General features: G+C 42.3%; 1 protein-coding gene across 2 annotated transcripts; it reads right to left on the reverse strand.

Moving 5' to 3' along the window:
* Positions 1 to 15750: 15750 nt before the first annotated feature.
* On the reverse strand, positions 15751 to 19143 carry otpa (orthopedia homeobox a; the record flags this gene model as incomplete). 2 transcript variants are annotated; one of them, XM_079515815.1, is made up of 3 exons in its annotated part: positions 15751 to 16254; positions 18338 to 18741; positions 19107 to 19143. In XM_079515815.1, 3 exons carry the CDS (start codon positions 19141 to 19143, stop codon positions 15751 to 15753), a joined length of 945 nt encoding a protein of 314 aa, XP_079371941.1. The 2 variants fall into 2 exon arrangements, with proteins under 2 accessions (XP_079371941.1, XP_079371940.1); XM_079515814.1 differs by having other exon boundaries at positions 19068 to 19143.
* Between the last annotated feature and the right edge of the window lie 338 nt (positions 19144 to 19481).

The following is a 19481-nucleotide window of genomic DNA, read 5'->3' on the forward strand; positions in this document are numbered from 1 at the left end:
ACATTTTGCCGTATAACTCTTGAACCGTAGGTCGTAAAATCTAAATTTCACTTTCCCTGGATACAGCTTTTGTGCAAATCTCACAAAAATCGGTACACATGATCTCTGGACCTATCCGATGAAAACGCCACAGCCAGAATTTTCATAGTTCGTATCGTTCGGCTGTAATCGGCGTCCAAAGTTAGTGGGAGGGGCCTGTTTTACAAAAAAATGACCAACGGAATGTCCAATCCACCCCAAATTTCATTCACATGTCGTGGGTGGTTTAATCAACGGAGAGCCCAAAGCAATTACATTTTCAGCCATAGGGTGCGCCACAAATGTGGAAATTTCAAACGTTTGTTGCAAAAACAAAGTGCGCGCTCCGGCGAAAACAGCTAATCTACAAGCTCACAACATCACAGGTTGCAAAAGCCATGGGTTTTCTCAAGCCAGAGCTCAGAATTGTGCACATTTTGGTCGCAAATGCACCTATAACTTCATCTGTGACTGTGCGACTCACAAAATACATTTGGGAGTATCTGTGCGACTGTCCATAGTTTCTGTGGTGCATGTCAAACTGGGGGCCTTCATACTTTTCGAATGGGGGTCTGTGGGCTAATAAGTGTACGTAAATGCTGTGGTCCTTGCCATGAACATATTTCCCTACCATGTATTTGTACGAATAGTTTCATGTTATAGTGCTGTTTTTATTCATTAAAAAAACACACGAATATTATACAAGTTAAAATGAACGGCAATTAAAGATATTTATGGGGGGCCAATATAACGGGTAAGGACTAGTCTTATTATGTCTTAGCTATGCCTCCTGGGAATCAGAAGGTTCCTGGTTTGCACGCATGCACTCACGCATGCATGCACATACGCACACGTCGTAACAATTTATTCATGTCCACATAAAGGAGAGCATGCAAGGACACAAATATAAAAAGTAGGCCTACACAGTTTAGGTTACATTCACAAAATCATGGCATATGTCTTCTTGTTGAAACCCTCTAATAACCAGTCTGGGTATGTCCTAGGCTGCCAAATATAAAAACAAATAGTCTGCAGTCTCTACACCTATAGCCCAGCTCTGAGATGGTATGTAGAAGTAGTTGGTATGAGCTTGGTCATAAAACTTCCTCTAGGCCAGGGGTTCCCAAAGTTGGGGTCGCGACCCCACATGGGGTCAAGAGAGACTGACAGTGGGTCACGCAAAATTATTTTGAGACAATAAAAAAAAAAATACTCATTGAACAGAATGAGTGAAATACATTGTAAACGTGAATTTATTTTTTATTTTTCCTTTAATATTTCCTTGTTTCTTTGGTTGTCTTGATTTGTGTTGTTTTCTTCTTGTGTGTGTCTCTCTCAAATTAAGATATATCTAAAATGTTATAAACAGAATATTTAAAAAAAAGTGATTACAAATACATTTTAACCGTAATAGTTATATATAGCAAAGGTCACTCGGAGTCGGAGCACAGGTCTCCGCATGAGGCTGGGTTGCCTACCCAGGGACCGCAGGGCCCCCACCAATTGGAATGGGATCTGATTTTTATTTTGGACAGAATCTGTAAGAGTAGTAGTGTTTTGAAGAAAACTCACTATAAATATAATCTGGCACAAATGGGGCCCATAAATTGCATCATGATCCAAGGAATCCAGGGAAATAAAGATGTTGATTGTATGACCTATACAGTTCAAGAGTTAGGCCAAAACGTGATAGGTGAAGATAGGTGAAGAGCCAAAAATGATTGGCCAGAATGACATTTGTGATGATTTTATTGGCTGAGCACGGAATGTGATGTATGATTGATGATGTATGATGATAAGAGCTTCACATGTGTGTTTTTGTAAGGGCCACTTATGCAAACATTGGCAGCCAATCTTAGCTACAGGATGGAATATGAAACAGATCCGTCTTGATCACATGGCTATTGAAATAATGTGTACCGATTGGTGTGATGTTTGGACAAGCTGTAGAAGTCAAATTGAAACGTCTTTTGTTTTTTTTGTTTGTATTTTGTTTTTGTCTGTGCATTGTAATGTCTGTGGTACTTGTTGTTTTCCTATGTTGTGTTTAAAAAAGAAAAATGTGTGGTTCTATATACATCGATTGTTCAGCTGTGAAATTTCAGAGCCTCAATAAAAATACATTTGAAAAAGTAATTTGGGGCATAGGTTTTTACAAATGGCCTCCGAGGAGTGTGTGTGCAACGTTTCACGCCAACTTTCCTATAACTGACTCAATGTAAGCGAAAAGCAAGTCTTGCCTAGAACCACTCTCTTGACGTGAACACTGTCTAGCATGTGTCAACACTACTACCCCATCTGGTGGCCAATATAAGTACAGTTCTGATTCATGTTTCACAATTGGGTCAAGTTAAGTATCAGTGTATCACAAGGCTTGCATCATTGTCTCATGAAAAAGGGGGGAGGGGGGATTATATATATATATATATATATATATATATATATATATATAATATATATATAGTGTGTGTGTGTGTGTGTGTGTGTGTGTTCTGCTCACATAACCACCTAGGGTATCATACATGGACGTTGTCGTTCTGTTAACGACATGAGAAGAAGAGGTTCTGGTCAGAGACAGTGATGATTACCGTGGTTTGCCGGGTGTGACAGCCATCGCTCCATGTGGTCAGGGTTAAATCAGAGTGATCGCTGACTCCAGACATTCGCATCTTAACCCTCCTCGTATCCCAGCAGGCAGCTCCCTTCCGCACACCTGCTCCCAGGCAGAGATAGGACACATAGCTAAGTGCTTTTAGTTTGTGGTTTGCACCGTCCCTGTCCACACACACACACACACACACACACACACACACACACACACACACACACACACACACACACACACACACACACACACACACACACACACACACACACACACACACACACACACACACACACACACACACACACACACACACACACACACACACACACAGGTGGATCTGCCAGTCAACCCAGTGGTCCAGCCTGCTTCTCCTCACTGCCTGACTGCACCATTCATCTCCTGCAGGGGCTGTAATGAGCCACCCCTCCCCATTTGGGCCGACGTGACAGAGAGAGATTACTTTAAAGCCTGCATGGATTTTCTCTCCTGTCCCCTCCCTCCTCATGCCTCGCCCCTGAAAGTGGTTAATTCAGAGAACATTAATGAGGAGCGATGGATAACACAGTCTTCTTTTAATTACCTTCCAAGGCAGATCTTCAGGGGAGGTCAGCGTGTGTGTTTGGTCCACCTGCAAGAAGTTAAGGCTTTTGTTGTATGTGTTACCAGTCAGAAAGAAAAGGGAAAAAAATCAGTCAAGTTTGTACAGGATGTGATATGGGAAGCAACTTTATAAACACAGCAGTTACGTAAAGTGTGATAGATTTGTGTCATGTTTTAGCTCAAGCATTTCTTAGCAAGTGTGAAAAAGTCTGCAGAGGCTGTGGTCCTTCAACACAACCACGTCACATATTACATCACAAATAAGAATAACATGTCCATATATCTGTCACATTTGGGCATTCGGAAATCTAGATGTCACATCTGAAATCACATCTGAAAATCTAGATGTGGAGGCCACATAGAGGCCTGAAAAAAACAACACCATTATCCTGCCCCGTTGCAGATCACGCTTTCTCAATGTGGGAGCCATGCATGGTGATGCCAGTCCATGGGTGCCACAGAATACCTTGATAATATGTGCAATATACTTAGAACATATCATAGCAAATTAAAAAATATATATATATGAGTACATATAATTGAATATATATATATATATATAATTACATTACATTAAGGCTTGTCCTGTTGTCCGCGACAAGTAATAAATCTTTCCGGACAAGTGCATTCAACTTTTACTTGTCCGTTGGACAAATGATTCTTGGTTTCACTATTCCTGTGACTCTCCTAGCAGCCAGCTATATTGTCTGGCACTATTATGTGGCTAATAATCACCTTCTCAATATTGTTAATAGTGCTAGAATGTCTGTGATCTTACATACATTTCATGTATTCCAAATACACAGCCATAGATCGGTCCCAGACGGTTAGCAGACTGACCACGTCAGCATTTAAACTTGTAGGACTGCGTGTGTAGTGTGTACTAAGCCAGGAATTAATTCCCAAGACTTTGAGTCAGAAATTGTCCTCTAGTTTCATATCCATTTGAAAGTTCTGGCAGAAAACACATGTTAAGTAAAATATCGTCACAACTCCAAGTCTTAGGAATTAACTTTTGTGAGTGCACACACAGTGCTACAAGTTTAAATGGCTGTGTATTTGGACTACATGAAATGTATGTAAGATCAAAGACATTCTAGGGCTATTAACTTGTAAACTGAGAATATTAATCTAATATTCAAACATGTATTCAACTAAACCAACTTACAGTTATTTGATTTAAAATGTATTTGTCTGTGCTCATGCTCCGGACAACTGACATTTGTGCCCGGACAAGTGAATATACTTGTCCGACGGACCAGTGCCTCAAAAAGTAAATGTCAAGCCCTGCATCAAGTACAAACTTATTTTCAATCAGTTCTGGCAGGATACATGTACAAAGACAGACTGTCACTTTGCAGCACTTCATAATAGTGGAACTAAATATATTTTTGCTCAAGAGAAAACTCTAAATGATGACCTGTATAATGAAATAAAGCATCAAAGGCAAAATAAATCCATCTAAATCCAGAAAAGGGCACTGCACTATACAATCAGTGTGTTAAGCCCAGGCTAGGGTTTGAGCCACAGTCTGAGGGCGAGACAATGGATGTTTAGTTTGATTCAATATTTCGATATTTGATATTTATTAGATCAGACATGCCGCCTCCTATACAAGCCTGTTCAACTTCAATCTCCATTTTGTTTGACTCATTTAAAACACACATCCCATATTTCAGTATAATCTGAGTTCCCAGAAGTTTTCGCCAGTTCCCGCATTACAAACGGGAGGGGCGAAGGATTTTAGTGACTGAGTCCTTCTAATGTGTGCATGAAAAGTGTTTAAAAGAGCACCTACAGGTGGCTGTACATTTTAACTTATTACTACTCGTATGTAATGTTTTTGAATAGTATTGTATATTGTATGTTTTTAAATGTCTCTGTGAATTGAATACACAGGACCCTAATGGAACGAAGCTCTGAGAGCTTCATGGGTTATCCATAGCATTCTTTTGTATATATCTGTGCCACTTTTTGCATCAATCAATCAATCAATCAAAGGGGGCTGTTTTTTTTCTTTTTCTTCTTTTCATTGTATTTAAAAAAACATGTTTTTTTTTAATAAATAAGTAAGTAAGTAAATAAGTAAGTAAAAATGTAAAAATCGAAGAAGGGAGTTCCAGAATTCCCTTTCCTGGGACACATTTGTACTTTACACTGGGGGATCCCAAGGCATTCCAAGGTCAACATATCCCTCCGTCTATTCCCTGATCTTCCCTGTGGCTTCCTCCCAGCGGGACATGCCCCACTGGCCATAGGACGTCCCTAGGTAGATGCCCAGAGAGTCTCGTCCCTAAAGCTAGCTTCTGCTTCCCAGGTCTGGTCTATCAAAACTCCCTGCCTTCACTGCCACTCGTCTGGCAGTGCACCTGCCATGGTTCTTCCTGTTAGTGGTGGGCCCAAGGGATGGAGGAGATGTTGCCACATATAACTTATTCAGGCTGTGTCCGGCCAGGCTCCGTGGCTAGCCCTACCACCAGGCACTTGCTGTATAGCCCTCCAGGGCCCAGGCCTGGCTCCAGGAGAAGACTCCGAGCTTCCTCTGAGTCTGGGATTCTCTCCCTCTTTCTTGGCGGTCTTCTTGAACCATTCTTCTTAGTCTGGCCTTTCCCCCAAAACCACTCTGGCATTGGTCCTACCAGGATCAATCGGCTCCAGAGTCCAGACCACATAGCTCCAGGTTCATTGGAGGCCCCAAACCTCTCCACACAATAAGGTTATCCTCGGATCCTTTCCTTTAATCACTGCATGGTGTCACGGGGGCAGGAACAAACAGGCATACACACTTCCATTTAACAGCAAGTCGGCTTGGAGGACTGTGACTGGACATTAGTGTTCAAGTGTTGCATGTTGTTCTTATTTTATTATGTGTACAAACAGGAATTATAAAAGGACACAAAGATGGTGCAACAGCATTTCTGTTGATTGGGAATTGTGTTTAATGATTGTGTGGCACCTGGCTCTCCTGCAGTACTGGTGATCCTCTTGATTGAGTGGGGGAAGGTACCAAGTTCTATAGAGCAGGAGGGGTGTCTGTCTTATGTTTCAAGAGCTCTTGTGTCATATGTTCTCTTATGTTAATGCTTTGGTGCCTGAAATGTATTTGGAATAGGTTTAGTAAAACCGTATATAATTGTGTAAATCAACTCATGGGCCATAATTTGCCTTATTTGAGTTAAGTGGTTACCAATTAATTCTGTGTTCTTGGTATGGTCTCACCTAGTATAAAAGGGAGGCTGCAGGATGCCCAGGTTCAGTAGGGGCTTGGGCAACAAGCAGGTAACACCCAGGGAGAGCTGCTAGGGGTCCCTTTTTTGGAAGGGCATGGCCTCATACAGTTTCTTAAATTCTGGGTTTTTGTTTCCTAATTTGCTTTCAAGCTAAATTTCATCTGTCTTTTTGTGAGTTTAGTCTTCAGTGTTTTTTTGTCTGTTAGGCCTTCCACTGTAAATACGGCTGCATCGGGGAAGAATAAAACACTCTAAATGGTATTGCTGGATTCTGTCAGTTTTTGGAGCCTTGGCCACTCGGCCAACTTTACACATGGTTTTACTTTCAATCTTGGAATTCTTTATTGGGAATAACCCTTTGAGATAAACCATCCATTTAGTTTTCAAGGGGGTCTACAAAATACAGAATTCACACATTAAGACCATGCAGCTCAGAGGTCTTGTGGTTAGAGTGTCCGCCATGAGACTTGGAGGTCGGGTGTTCGATTCCCTGGCAGGGTCAAACCAAAGACTATAAAAATGGGATGCAATGCCTCCCTGCTTGGCACTCAGCTTCAAGGGTTGGACTGGAGATAATAGTCCCTGTGACATGGCGTCATGTCCAAGGGGCATGTGGGTCATGTGGCATGTGGGTCATGTGGCATGTGGGTCACATGACTCGGCAAGCTTACACATTAAGACAAAATAGCCTGCGGCCTTGCTTTGTCGTTAACCCTTTAGGAACAAATTGTAACCACTTTGTGTGTGCTTTATGACAAAAAGTTACAGAAAGTTACCGTCACAATAATGATCATGCCTCAATATCAAGATAATCACACCCGTGTGAAGTGAGGGGAGCTCGTATCATCATACGCCATCATTCATCTCATTCTGGCCAATCACAATTTGCGTCCTCACTTTTGTCTTCAATGTTTGTGTTCCCCTCAAAGCTGGACATAGGAGGGATTAGCGGCAGTGCCCCTTAATAATTGCTTATACAAACAAATGTCTATGATGATGCCCAGGGGTGAATGGGGGCAGGTGTCTTCTGGCCTAATACACAGCAAAATCCAGAGTGTTCATTTAACAATGTAATTTCAATTTGTATACTGTCTAGTCAGAGAGTGTGTATTTTATTGTGTATAGGCTACACTCTAAGCGCTTCATTCAAGTCCAGAGGTGACTTTTGAAGACATTTTCACAACAGAAAAGCAGTTTTTAGACTAATTAACCACTACAACCCTGTTCTCCTTTTCACTGAAAATAGCAGAACTACTACAAGCATTTTGCCAAATGTTCACCTCTTATTGCATGCAAGCTCAGAAACGGGATGCTATATGGGCTCATGATGTGGTTAAAAACGATTCCCTACCCAGCACCTTTAGCTAAATTGAATCCAACCCATTACTTTGATCCCCCTGCAGTACAAGTTTGGCAGCCTGGGTAAATGTGTCAAGTCAGGACAGGACTAAATGTGTTCCTTCATCATTCACCCTACAGTGTATGGCCTGCCCTACACTGTGGTCTGGCTAGTCTTATCCAATCTAATAAACATCGATTACAGTACATAATCAATGCACTCAATGACAATGATTCAGTACACTGCATAAATGTATTGATCACAATCAGCCGTAAATAGCCACACTCTTCTTCAAGAATTTTCAAGTGTTTTATCAGATATGTTTAGATGAAACAATAATGACAATATTCTCTTCAGATCGATTAGGTGTATTTCATTTAGTGATGCCAAAACAAGATGGGATCAATTGACCATCTGTTCAGATTAATGAGTTTTTTTCTCTCCATAGAACAATGAACATTTTGATAGTCACCACAAGGTGGCAATATTTAGCTGCAGTTATTTTACTGCCAGCTCTTTCTTCCTCTGTTCTTTTCAAATGTAGGCCTAATATCACCAGCATGCATTACAATTACATAGGCCTACAGATGAACTATAAATAGGCTAATGCATTTATTGGTTGATCAACCCACCACCGTGACCTTTGTAAAACTTTACATAACAACCCTGACACAGTTATCAGCAGGACTATCATATCACTTAGCATAGGCACGTTGTAAAATAAACCAACTAATAGCCTACCAACAATGAATAACAGTAACACTACCCTGAAATGTTTACACACAGGTAGGTAGCTATATGCTACACTGCCACAGCACAGAGGCTCTGTGTGACAGATGCTAGGCCTACTGCAACAGTAGGCTAGCTAACCAGTGTCTTTCCCCCAAGCTCACCTATTTTCTGCGCGCGACAGCGTCGTAGACGAATAAATCAGGTTTAACTTGCGGCACGCATCAGCTCCAGATCGCAGAAAACAAGAGGGTATGTCTGTGACTGTGACATATCATCTCTAACCCTCCCAAACCAAACCATCGGATAAAGTGAAAACCGGAGCGGGTGGGGAAAATCCCCCAATGAGACGCATGCAAACTTCAGTCCTGGGTTCCCTGCATGGCCATGCATGACCAGGTCATGTAATGAATGTTGATAAAGTAGAAAAGCCGTTCTAATCAGGACTGATCACTGTGCAGAGGTGGAGAATGTCAGAGAGAGAGAGAGAGGGAGAGAGAGAGAGAGAGAGAGCAGGCACAGATGCTTAGTGAGAAATCCAATATTGACTGTCGGGATAAATGTCCTGCATATTCTCTCATCTGTCCCAGGGGCTGTGGTATTATGCCTCTCACGTTAGCACACCTAATTGGATTAAAAATGGCTTGTTATTGGAAGAGAGAGAAGGGAAAAAAATTGCTGTGAAAACTACGTGTGATTATTATTGGCCCAACTCGACAAGCTGCGTTTAAGATTCCAGGGGTTGAACTCGGCCGTTGACGTGAATCTCGAAAAAAAATAGAAATAGGTCAGTTCACTTCACTCCATTTGAAGAAAATAACTGGTCTAGGCCTATATGTTTTGGACGGAGAAATGATGCATTAGGCTACGAATTCGCCTGTCATGGCTGCCACACAGTTCAAACAATTGTTGTCATATAAGTCGCGTATCCCATTCGTATATAGTCTATAGGCTACTCTCGGGGTTATAAATGTATAGGCTAATTAAAAATAACATTGGATTTTTACTGTGCACTAGTGTGCACCTGACTATGATGTGTAGCCTATGTGTGCACAACTGCACATGCATGGCCGTTCCCCGCCTAATATGTGCGTGTGCGGAGTGCATGCATGAATAAATGAAACAAAGACAGATCCATCAGATGCCCAATGGGGTTTTCGTTTGTAGCCTATATACACCACCAGGAACACCCATTAACAGGAAATAAATGTTTGACGCCATAAACCTGACAGAGTCTCATTCATACTGGCACTCCGGCTAAATTACACATAAAAGCACTGATAACATCATCATTAAATATTGATTTTAAGCGTGGTTGCAACGAGGGCGCACAAGCACGCGCATTCTGCACGCTGCTGCAGACAGCGAGACGACGAGGACAATTCTGGACAAGAATGACGCCATGGTAAAGCCCTATTTAGCCTATGTGATAGCCAGGCCTATAGGCCTACTTTGTTGTACGATCTCCGAAAATAGCTGATCTACAAGCTCACGACGCATTGCGGGTGGGATGCAACGCTTGTAGATCAGCTATTTTCTGCACGCAACACGTCAGTCATATCCTACGACGACAATAGCCTAAAGCTGGTTTAAGTAGGCTACGGCATCCATGAAAGGAAACCCTGTCGGAGAGAAAGTAAAGAAGAAAGAAAGAGAGAGAGAGTGAGGAGGGTGAGGAAGGTATAGGAGAGGAGGTAAAGGGGGGGGGGGGTAGAAAGAGATTTAAGGCTGAGGCTCAGAGCAGATGTTAGTGTTGATGATGATGGATGCAGGCTGTTGAGATGCAGAGTTGTTATCATGAGAGGCACTTTCGGGCTCCATACGCACGCGCGCGCGCGCTCCTCCCAGACAGTGTGTGTGTGTGTGTGTGTGTGTGTGTGTGTGTGTGTGTGTGTGTGTGTGTGCGTGCGTGCGCGGGACTCGGGAGAGAGCACGCGAAAGAGCTAAACAGAGCTGGGAGAAGGAAGAGCTGGAATTAGCAGCAGGCCCAATTTATTTTCTATAGCCTAAAAAACATCTAAATCAGTCTCATCTTTTTTTGTAAACTCGTAGCTATAAGCTTAATTCTTTCAGCAATCGTGGGTGGGGGAGGGGGGATCAAGTAGGCTACAGGTAATCAGAGTGAAGATCAAAATCAATTCTATACAACAAAGGGGTGTTTATTTCAGAGAATGAGACTGATTGGCAGAGATGAGGCTAATGAACAAGCATCTTTGTGCCCCGAAGAATCAGTGACAGATGGTTACAGCCACAGTGTGTCTATAAAGGCCAGCGTGGAGTAATTAGAAAATTCTTCTTCAGCCTTAACTCACGCCGAGGAGCGGGTCAGAGGAACGTTCACCAGCAACAGACATGTATAACAGCCAGGGATACCGCGTGCTTCGCTGCCTTGTGAAACAATAATGCAAATTTACACATATAGCCTAGGCCACGCACGCAAGCGCACGCACGCACGCGCACGCACACACGCACACACACGCGCGCGCGCGCACACACACACACACACACACACAGACAGACACACGCTGGCAGGCAGGCAGCAGGTGGCAAGTGTGCCGAATGGGACATCTCGAGTGGTAACCCGCTCTACACTTTAACCACATAAAAGGTGCAGGACAGAAGCATGTCGGTAATTGATTGCTAATTAGTTCCTTTGTTGTGATCCATTGTGTCCTGACAGAGGCTCGCCCTAGGCTGTCTATTCACATAGAGCCGCTGGCCTCAGAGAGCCAGGACATACGTAGAGTAACTCCATAATGAGACAGACAGCGTGATGTAACACTTGCATCCCTAACAGGCCATTAGGACTTCCTCTGTTAAGCCACCATGATGGGGCTTAGGGCTGGTCTGGTGGAGCCTCTGGCAAAGGACGGCAAGGACCTAGTGGAACCTGTTCATATTTTATTGATTTGTTTAAGCGAACGAAGAAACGCGCGCACACGCATATACGCATGCCTGTTTTTTATGACGAGTCTCCTCCAAAAAAAAACACACCAACCACCTTCCCTCTCATGGATATTGTGCATTCAGTCGTGGACTAATATCCTATGCAATTTCCACTCAGTTGCTATATACCCACATCTCTCCTCTCTCTCTCTCTCTCTCTCTCTCTCATCAGTGCATGAGAAATTACCTAATGAGGAATGGGTCGCACATTTCCACAAACTCATTAACCCGCGAGCGAGTGAGACTAATTGCAGCGTTTGGGTAATGTGATTTCACATCTGTTACTGCAGCCCAGGACATACTAGTCAGCACAGGCCTGAATCTGGGAGGCTGAACCACATAGAGCTATAGAGCTATAACAGAACACACTCCGATGGGTCAGGACATGGGCTATAGACGGTATGTTGGCTGTGTATAGCCTATAGTGATCAACGTATGTTTTAACCCCCCCTCCCTCTTCGTAAGTCTGCGTCCATTGCTATTTGCCAATGAACTGACAACACCAGTCATGGTGGCTCAGTGGTGTGATGTGAAATCAGTAGACCAATCAATAGACCTACCAAAGTATGCCTATTCACTACAATAAATATATGATCAGTGAGTTTAGGGCACGTCAAGCAAATTCAGGTTCCCTTGGCCTAATTGACGTCTGTGAGTTTCATGGCAGACAGTGACTTGGTCATTGCGCCATCTACAGAGGCTAACTTACGGTAGTACACAAATAGAGAACAATTATCCGCAAATGTAACACTTCCGTTTCATGGGCTACCTTATTCGCAAATTGGTTCAAGGCCTCACTTGCACGGTAAACACACACACACACACACACACACACACACACACACACACACACACACACACACACACACACACACACACACACACACACACACACACACACATCTGAATACATGCATGCACGTATAATAAATTAAATTTTCAGGGTCTTTAACTTGGTTGGTATTTCCAATAATTCAGTAAATTACAGCAAACAAATTTATGTTAATAGAAAAGGTGGGAACCAACTGTTTAATATGGGAAAAGTAATATACTTTTGTTAATTATGATTAATCCTTTGTTTAACCCCCAGCAGTGTTACAGAAACTCCAATTATAAGTTTACAGGCATGGGGCCGCTTATGGTAATGCCATATCTCATCAATTACCATCCCGTGACCATAAATTGGCCCCGGCGCTGACAACGAGATGAGGTTAACACGCTGATTAATTTGAGCTACTGTGATTTCAGGCTGAAGTTGACACTTCTAATCTCTGACATAGACTGAAAAGTTCAGGCAATTTCAAAATAGAAAATGTATTTTCTTTTTCTCCGTTTGGGGATGAGTTTAAGTTTATAGACCTCACCGTATACGTCTTGAACGAGTATTTCGTATAGCCAAATCATGTCAAGGTTAACTTGAGATGTTTTCTTATAGGGCTAGCAGATACGGAAATGTGGGAGCTAGGCCTAATTATGCTTTAAGTTTAAATAAATACCAAGCGAGGAAAAGATGCGAATGCTTTGCATCATTGGGTTGCATCATTTGCATGGTTTCTTGTATTGTTGTATCCTGTTTGGTATAACATGCGTGTCATAAATTACGAGCTATTAAATTAATTAATATCTTGATTGTATTAGTTTTTTTTCTAGGCTAGACTATATGCATTTAACCACATCTTCATTAAACTATCACTATATAGGCCGGATGGCATGGAACATATAGTTATTGTTAATCACATATTTAGAGAAAAGAGAAATATTGCGAAATGCTGCTGTTGAAAAATATTATTAACCTTGAAATGTGTATATGCATATACCACTCACTGTGTGAGCAGCTAATTGTACAATCATTTTATTTTGCACAAATATTGATCAATGATTTGGGGACTTTGGGGACTTAAAAATGTCACGGGGAAATGCCATGAACACAGAACAAACCCGTGTATTAAGGAGGGGATGTTAAATGAACAAGTTTAAGGGAGCCTCGTACACTCAAAACTGCAAAATCAGATTTTTATTATAGTTTTGTATATAGCAAGCTTTCGGTCATAGACCTTCATGAGGAGGGAGGGGGGTTAAAATGGGTGAGTGGTGGGTGTGTGATGGGGAGGAAGGCAGGAGGTCACTTTGAGCTTCAGTGACTTTCTGTATCGAACAAAGAAGGTTACAAATGTCTTCTTAATCAAGCCACCCTCTGCAAACGTCCTATATTCCACGTGCGGGTGCGGGGCTAAACGATTGTCAAGTGTCAACCACACTGTTATTATGCTATTTAATAGATTTGTTTGCTTAATGCTTATGGGCTGTTTGCTCGTGATGATGGTCCATGCATTGATTGAAATGTGTCAAACTGATTCTATAGACACAAGTTAGTGAGTCAGTGAATGATTGTATTGTTCCACTTTTTGCTTTGGCAATGTAAACGTGTGTTTTCTCATGCCAATAATGTTTGTCCTACACAAACATTAAATTCCCATTTGAATGGAGAATTTCACGTCATAGTGTAAAATTTACGTCATAGTCAAATGACGTCAAATTTTACGTCATAGTTTAAACACAAACACTGCGTAACACAAAAGGTGAGGACGCAAATTGTGATGGGCCGGAGATGAGATGATGTATATGATAATGTCCGACGATAAGAGCGCCCCTCACTTCACACGGGTGTGATTTTTATTTATTTGACAGGGAGAAAGTCATGTGGCTGCTCTGTATTGAAGTTAATGGTAATGATTCGCGTAATGCAGTTGTGGTTTGTATAAGAGTGCAGGATAGGCAGGCTATAGCTAGCCTGCAGTGCAAGCTATATGCTACGGGTTTTCAAGTTTCAAGAGACTGCATTGATTGAGGCCGATAGATGAGTTCAGAGTCAGATTGATGCATGTGTAAACCATGTCTGGTCGACTCCGATTTGATGATAGCCTATAATTGCAATCATAACCTCAATGCGAGGCTCGCATATTTGACCACAACAATGACGTCCCTGTAGCCTTGATTGACAATTGATATCACATGTGATTCATTGAAACATCGATAGGCCTACTATTAAGTGCTATAAATAATGTCATAAATGATTACTTAAGAGTAGCCTAATGTTATATCCAGGTTCGGGTATTCTATTTTGATTTATTTATAGTGCGGATTGACTGACTATAGAGGTTGAATCCATCCATCGTGTCCAGTAGAGTGGTGTTATCAGAGTGACCGTCATGGTCAAGGCAATGACCGTCACATCACAGTGCTGACATCTTTACCGCTGCTGTCGGATATGAGTGTGACCAGTCACCCTTCATAAACCCTATCTAGCTAGTGGAGCTAACACTGTAAAAAAGCCTAGGTCACTGAACATTGACTAACATTCGGATTCTTGGCGCTTGTGAAGTAAATCAAGCCTATAGCCCACTGGAATAGCCACTACACACCTATTACATGAATGAAGACATAAATCATCCGTCATTTGAATTCTTGAAAATTATTTTTATTCGTCATTTTAAATTGGTATACAAACCTGTCAATTATGGTGCATTTTGATGTAAGTTTAAACATTTAAGAAATGTGTCAGTAGCACAGACAATAAGTTAAAACATGTCACAAAAAAGACCAGCGGGTACATAGCAAGAATGTTTTATCTACACAAAACATCCTAAAACAGAGTAGGCCTACCGAAAGATCATATATATTTTTTATATTTTTTTACGCTCCCGTCTCATGCAGACGAGACTGTGGTCGCCTAACAGGTGTTTATTTGTTCAATTTGAGTGGGCACCATCATCTCTCTAAATATTTCCAAGAGTTAAATCCACGTGCACTGCGCATGCCTCAGAGACCCATTTCAATAGACCTACCTATGTGCTTGTGTGGTAGGCTGTTACCAAAATGTATACCCAACCTTATAAATATTAATTTGACATAATATTAACACAACTTCACCTGAACACAATAACATTTGTGTGCATAAAGACACACTAAATGGAAACGTAAATACGACGGTTGTTTGGCTCTCAATAATTATGCCTATAGGCTAGATCATTACAATAGTAGGTATCATCAATAGCTGATAAATCCTTTTGGATTAACAAGATAAATAACCCCGCCATCAGGTCAATCAAATGTTCCTTCCATTCGTCGTCTTGGTTATGGTCAAATGTCTCTAGATGGAGTCACACTCAGTCTCCGGGTTTCTCTCACAAATGCAGGTCTGGTTAGCTCGTTCTTTCGAATTTCATCTAAACATAACGGCAATGAAAAACAAGCGCCACATGGGCCATTTTGAAACGTCACTAAGTGAAACTCATGGACACTGTATGCTCCAGCGCTTTGCGTCGAAGGGAGGCAATGCTTGTCCCTCTCCACATGTCACTTTCCGGGCCAGTACACAGCTGCTGTGCGGCCGATACGTTCGAGGAGCCGGAGAGAGAGCCTGACATTCCAGGAAAAGGCGTCTGGTAGAGGTGAGACTGCAGACCGCCGCCATTGGAGGATAGACCATTGGAAAGACCCATGGAGTTGGGGGGACCGGGTCCTAGGCTGCACTGTGACAAAGACTGTGACATTGCCGGCTGGCGGCCCATGTTCGGTGGGAGCTGTAACTGTGAGACTCCAGGCATCCCGGTCGCCCATCGGGTGTCGTTGGCGTGGAAGGAGCACAAACTGTTCTCCATAGCGGTAGAGAACTGGGGCAGGCCGTTGAGGCCGTGAGTGGGGAGAAGCGTTCCCGGGGACCGAAAAACATTGGTCGTCTTCTTCCTCTTCTTCCATTTGGCGCGTCTGTTCTGGAACCAAACCTGTGACCAAATATATTGGTATATAAGAAACTGGGAACAGGATTCATCCATATAGGGGACACAGCTTGCATATATGTTGTCATATGATATAATAACATTAAAACATTTGCTTAGCCTTAGCCACGGCATATTGTTATTTTCACAAAGCTGATCTTGCTCCAATGCATGTTGCATAAATAATTCTAAATGGTAGCTAATTCATCTAACATCAAAAACCACGATCTAACGCGGTTTTAGGATAAAAGGAAATACATCTCAAACAATGAAACAACAAACACATTAAAACTGGCAAATTACATAGCTTATTATAACAAGAAAGCAATGACGTAATGGTAGACTACAAGCATCATGCAATTTTGATATTTGTGGTTACGCACAATTTGTCATAATAGCTACTTGACTTGTTATTTACAAGTGAAAAAATCTTACATTCTGTAGCTTTAAAGAGAAACGCACTAGGCCTATATTGCAGCCTACGTAAAAATGAAACACGCGCACGCTCTTTCGTGCGCTATACAGCTCTCTCTCACACACACACACACACACACACACACACGCGCGCGCGCGCGCGCGCACACGCACACGCACACACACACGCACGCACACACACACACACACACACACACAGCCGGTGTTGTGGTTGAGCGTTATAAAGATTTCATCATCTTCAGGCATGATTAATGCGTGCGCGAAGCGGAGAGTCGGTGCCGCCGTATTAAAACTGAAATCTCGCTCTCATTCCGCTCAGCCATCCGTGAAACGTCGACCAAACCCATTACACTCGGGGGAAAGAAAATGCAATTTCTCATTCCATTAAAAAAGTACAATATAGTCTTGAGTCCTATTAAGACGTCGCTGATATAGCATTTTAAGAGAGTAGGCCTATACAGCGTTCACACAGGGTTGCACCTGCAGAGCACACATATAGGTTTGTAAACAACACGCATGGCGTGCTAGACCTATATGAGCATACAGTCTTCGGCTTTATAGATACAAGAATTGATTATTACGATGACTAATGATTATACATGTTTTATTGCTTTCAGAGGAATAATTTGCATGAATTTTACATCACTGGTTAATAACCCGTTCACTACTATAAATAAGACAGAAATTGGTTGATAATGTGTTTAGTTTATTATGGTCTGATATCGTGCATGCGGCTGCCACAAATGACCACAATGTAGACTGTTGTTCATCCATATTATGTGCTTGTAAAACAAAACACAGTAGGTTGCTTTGCAGTGAACAAATTACAGGGGCGAAATAGAGGCCTCCGCGAAAAAATGCCTATACTGACTGCACGAAAGCTCTGTCTTATAAGCATTTTAATGGCTAATCGATACATGTCAGAATATTTTCATACACGTTATTGATTTAATTCACTATAGCCAGACTAATAGAGTATTGCGTTGGAAAGCAAGAAAATATTGTTCCCGTTTGGAAATTGCAAAGTGCCACAAGTGGCGTTTTGCTATGAATTATCAAGGTTTTAACAAAACGCGTGTGTGTTCAGGACCATGGACAGCGCTCGAGTTGACGGAAGCTATATGCAGCCGGCTCAGTCCAACAGCCAGAAACAGAAGCGGCACAGGACGGGCTTTACACCGGCCCAGCTGAACGAGCTGCAGGAGCGGAGCTTCGCTGAAAACCACTACCCAGATATATACCAAGTATAAGGCTTTTTGATATAGGCTCATGAATAACTGCAATTGTAGGCCTAATCAAACGACAATAATAATAATAATAACAATAATAATAATAATAATAATAATAATAATAATAATAATAATAATAATAATAATAATAATAATAATAATAATAATAATAATAATAATATACATTATACAATAATTATGCTACACTATCGCAGTGGTTGTAACTTACAACCACTGCGATAGTGTAGCATAATTATTGTAAGATTTACGTTGAATTTCAGTAAGAAAACTAAGCAAATGTTAGATTCGGAAACAGATCCTCCGACTCTCTTATAGCCTATACATAGTGAGACTAGCTATAGCTTTTGTTAGATGTCGACAACATCATGGTAATCCTCGCCGCAGCATACCTGAACAGCATTTACCTGAACGCGAGATTCAGTTAGGCCGATCCTTAGAGCCAGTTCCTCTCTCATGAAGATATCTGGGTAGTGGGTTTTGGCGAAGCTCCGCTCCAGCTCGTTCAGCTGGGCCGGTGTAAAGCGCGTCCTGTGCCGCTTCTGTTTCTGGCTGTTGGACTGAGCGGAGTTCTGCTGCTGCTGCTGCTGTTGCTGCTGCTGCTGTTTCTCTGGGTCTTTGCCGTTAACAGGCATGCCTGTGGGGTTTGATCCGACAGGAGTGATGTCTTCTCCGGGCAGAAGAGTTGTTCCCTCTACGGTGTCTGTACCAGGGGCCATGTCGCCTGGATGCCCCTGATCTTGCACGCCGCCGCCCAGCCGACACTTCAGAGCTTCTCGGTGCCCGAGTAACTCTGCAGCATCCTTCATCCCTATGAGGGAAGACAGTGGGAAGAGGTCTGGATAAACAGACATCTAACCGTAAATTGCTATGAATGAGGGATATATTAAATATTTTTGCTTGTTTGTGACAAAAAGCTGGCAAGTTAACAAGAGGTAGTCTGCAAAACGTTTCACGGCAATGCTTCAGCCGTTTAACCATAAGCAAAATAGCCTAATTATTTTTGCATTGACACAGACTGTCAGATCGTCTCACATTTATATAAAATTGACATAAAGATTTGCTTTGACGAATATTTGTTAAGCAAGACAAGCTATTTGTCACTTCACAAGGGTAAATGAAAAGTTGCTATCTTACAGTGGAGTTGCGGGCTGGAGTTTAGCGTTGATAACTCACCGAGCCGAGCGTCCAGGAGGTCGGCGTGAGAAAGCATTGCGTACCGCTCCAGGGCGAGATGCGCTCCAAAAAAATCCTACAACTTTGAGCAATTTAAAAAGTATATATCGTCTAAATGAACGAAAATTCGGTTTGTGGTTAAAAAAGGAGGTCCCTTGCATTATAATGTCCTTTAGACCGACGGGGAGGCGCTTATTAGTTGAAAGAGCCCATGAGCTTCCTCAAATGAGAGCCAATCAGAATCGGAGCTTGGAATTGTCAGCGACGTGACACCCCCCCCCTCCCACCCCACCCCCGTTCCAAATACACGCGCACACGGTCCAAACCATGCACGAGGCAGGCACAACTACAATTCTATCTTCTGCCAGTCCATCC

Source organism: Electrona antarctica (assembly GCF_951216825.1).
Source record: "Electrona antarctica genome assembly, chromosome: 12".
Taxonomy (NCBI): Eukaryota; Metazoa; Chordata; class Actinopteri; order Myctophiformes; family Myctophidae; genus Electrona; species Electrona antarctica.